General features: G+C 40.4%; 1 protein-coding gene across 1 annotated transcript in view; it reads right to left on the bottom strand.

The window, feature by feature from the left end:
- LOC137991090 (sodium channel protein 60E-like) overlaps window positions 1-3744 on the bottom strand; it is a 22647-nt gene that overhangs the window by 5013 nt on the left and 13890 nt on the right. Inside the window, exons 10-11 of the mRNA XM_068836212.1 lie at window positions 897-1053; window positions 238-507 (exon numbers count right to left, since the gene is read on the bottom strand). Coding sequence (XP_068692313.1) covers window positions 238-507; window positions 897-1053 — 427 coding nt within the window. The remainder of the gene's footprint in view (window positions 1-237; window positions 508-896; window positions 1054-3744) is intronic.

Genomic DNA, 3744 nt, shown 5'->3' on the forward strand with positions numbered 1-3744 from the left:
CATCAGGCTTTTGATAGCTTTCCAAAGTACCGGAATTTTAATGAAAGTGCAGGACATTCGTTGTAAGGCTGCCCGGATTGCTTGGGAGCGAACCCCCAAAGAGGCCTGGGTCCCGCAATATCAATCTCAATAGATTCATTTACCTTAACATAGTCTCTTTTCTTACCTGCTTCACGTGGTCTTCTTTCCTCAAAAACGCATTTATCGACAGAAGTTGCGGAAAAGATGCCGACAGACCTGCCTAAATGTTCCATCGATGTACCGTGACTTGGACTTGGACAAGTGGTGAAACTGCCTGTTTGTGGCGAAAATTAGGTGACGGCGACTGCTTAATGTTATATCTGACCGCAGAAAACCATTGGATATATGATCCACTTTCAGGTCGAATTCCAGGTGTGTTGGATCATTTGGCCTCAACTTCTGCCGTAGCCGGTTTGCTTGCATGGCAAGGTATTCGGGCTTGGGTAGATCAGGGTACGGGGCGTTGCTTAATTCTTCTAGATAAACCTATAACAAAGAAAAAAAAAAAAGCAATTTTAAAATTACAGCTGCATGAAAGTATATAAATGGCATGTGCCTCATTTGTTTTTTCGATTTTGCTGCACTTAAAGACAGTATGGGAAATCACTGGACCGAAAAGCAGTTGTTTTTCTAAGAATCTTTAGAATTGAAATTACAGCAGAAATGACAAATTATCCTGCAAACATTATGGAAAACTCACAAAACTCAGCAAAACTCACCTGGCTGGTGCTGGCCTAAACACATCCCCTTTAGCCTTGGTTAACACGGAATATAACTTTTCGCGGAAATAGCAGCCCCCACTTGTGCCGCATTGTCGACTTTGGCTTTACGCGGGTTCATTTTGGGTCTGACTTAACAATGCCAGTCGACCACACCACATGGACGACGCTGGACGCTGAAGGTGTAGCCTCTGGAGTCGACCAGTTTCCGTTGCCCTCTTTAGTACCCTCATCGACTATTCCGTAGGTGACTCGGTCATCGTAAACTGGTTGCTGCTGGTGCACTGACGGATCATCAAGGGAAGATTCAGCGCTAGCAACATGGACGCTAACGGGACTTCTACTGAGTTCTCTTTCACCGCTGGCCGCATCTCATTCTTAACGTGAGGAAAAATAAATAGTTTAGAATTTACTTCAAAAAAATGTCATATTTCGTGCGCAAGAGTCGTTTTCTACTGTCAACTGTAATAGTTTTCACAACATGTCCCCATCTGTTTTCCATTCAATATGTGCTGCACATTGTGATGCCTTCATATTTTTTGCATGTAATTAGGTAGGTAAATGAAAGTGAAAAATGCAAGGAAAGGATGGGCAATAACAAACAGCATTTAATTTTAATTTCCATCAACTTTTATTTAATACGCTATCAACTGAAAAGCAAGTTACACAATTTTCGAAAATGCCTTGAATTTGAAAGTAAAACAGGAACAGGAACATTCAATGGCTAGAAGGCAGCATTTCGTGGTCATCTTTTTTTATCCATGCGGTTCTTTCCACGGTACCTTGAAACACCATAAAATAGGAGCAAACTCGCTTGATATATTCGCTGATTATTATTATCTGTGAATAACTGTTGTAAAAATGATCGAAGATTGTTTGAAAATGTTGATACTGAGACAATGCTTTTGCTTAATGAGGTTTCATCTAGCAGTTTGTGGCCGAGTCTGTCGCCCGTGTTTCTGATTTCATTTGTCTGACAAATCGTCGCCCCTGTTTATGATTTATGACTCATCATTTTTCAGTGGTAAAATTTGCAGAAAAAATCGATGTTAGAAAATTTTCGCGGGAACGCCCATAACCCGAAATTGCCTCGCATCCACGTTAGATTACATTGTAATGCAAATGAGAAAAACTAACCCTGAAAAGGGCTATTGCAATATCTATCAATTAACATATTAATTTACATATTTTCGCTTTTTACGCGGTTGCCTCTTTTTTTCTTTTTTTTTTAATTTATTTAACATAACAAAAGTTTACATTGCACAAGATACATATATAAAAAAAAGAAAAGCCTGCCTCCTTGGGTTTTGGCCCAAAAACCCTGCCAGGGTAACAAGTACAGCGCAGCCGGAATAATTCTAATATTCGAAGCGAAGTCAAAATTCAAATAATTACGAACACACTGCGAAGGATGATATATACGGCCTCCAGAAGAATGCGAGGGATGATAATGCAAGTTATTTATTCCTTCAAATTGTTGCATGTTTTGTTGCAGTTACTGACAAAGGAAAGAATTATTCGATCGAAAGCGCCCACAAATGGTCACGAAGTTGAAGACCTTAAGAACGTGTCTGCAGCGAAAATTTTCTAACATTTTGATTTTTTTTCCATGCAAATTTTACCATTTGAAAGATGAATGAGTTAGTGATTGTCAGAAAACTGTAACACAAAAATGGCGGGTTCGCCGACTTCATTTTGGACAGAACTTGCCCGAAACAACACCCTAATTTTGAAAAAATCTGGCTTCTTTAGCGAAATAAGGCCACAAGGTGTCTGTAAGCCCCAAAAACATTGCCAATTACATCTTTAAAGTGAAATTTTCTTTTTGCTCTACCAAACTTTGTTTAAGTGGACTCCATCAAGTGAATTTAGGTTTAACTGTTGAGGTTCCTTCCAGAACAAGTTTGCATTTAGCGACCCATAGTTTCATGCGCCTTGCAGACGTAGGATGGCAGAAGGTTCATGTCCCGAGGAACAGAAATCTTGAATTTTTTTTAACTTCCCACATTTGAATTTTTTGTTCATTTTTGGACCCAATGTGGAAAATAATTGTAAATAAAAAGTTAGTGTTCTCGGAATGAAAAGTAGGGGTCACCGAAACATTCAAGATCGTTTAATCCAAGCAAAGCTATAGCAATAGCCATCTTCCGCCCTAATCATTGTTCATTTTAAGTACTTAGCGTGCGCGCCTCCATTGCAATGACGTTGCATGTGAATTTGCGTGCGCTTTAAAAGGATGCCCAGTAGCAATAGGCGCGAAACGTCCTTCAATGCCATATTAAGAAAACAAGTTTACTGGACACCTTGGTGACCTGTGTTACACGTCATATGATTCCATTTGTGACAACCATCGCCATTGAATACCTTGTTGTCTGTGTTCTCGGACAGGCTGAAATCTACACTGAATGCAATTATCGTCGATGATAGATTTCCATTTTTTGGTTGTAGTTGTTTGCATTGTAGGTAATCATGTGCCAACATTAGGCTCTTTAATTAATTCTGCCCAATCACATTAAATAATCTTGACTGTGTTTCATCATTAGGTTCTATTACGTTCATGCACGTGTTTTTCTGAGGGGTAAGTGACTGTTAATATTCATGTCGTCTCAACTTGTGGTTTAGGACCTTTCTATTCCGAAATGGTGCGATCATAATTTTCCTCTAAAGTTAGCGCATGTAAAAACTAGACGCCTCCGTGAGCGTAACTGGGTTGCCTGTGGTACTGTTACACAAAAACAGAAGGCACTGGGGGGGTTTGGGTTACTGAACTGCCGCGTTCCAGTAATTTTTTTTAAGTGGTGGGGGGGGGGGGGGAAAAGGGGGTGATGAAAAACCATTTGAGAGGTCGCCCAGAAACGCTACATGCCAGCAATGGGCCCTTTGGCTCAGCACGTTCACGACGTTGAATTATTTTGTAAGGTCGTGAGTTCGACTAGGCCGACCAACACTCAGGGTCTTTAAATAACTGAGGAGGTAAGTGCTGCCTTTGGGTAAGTACATCCGC

This window comes from Montipora foliosa, chromosome 2, assembly GCF_036669935.1.
Source record: "Montipora foliosa isolate CH-2021 chromosome 2, ASM3666993v2, whole genome shotgun sequence".
NCBI classification, from domain to species: Eukaryota; Metazoa; Cnidaria; class Anthozoa; order Scleractinia; family Acroporidae; genus Montipora; species Montipora foliosa.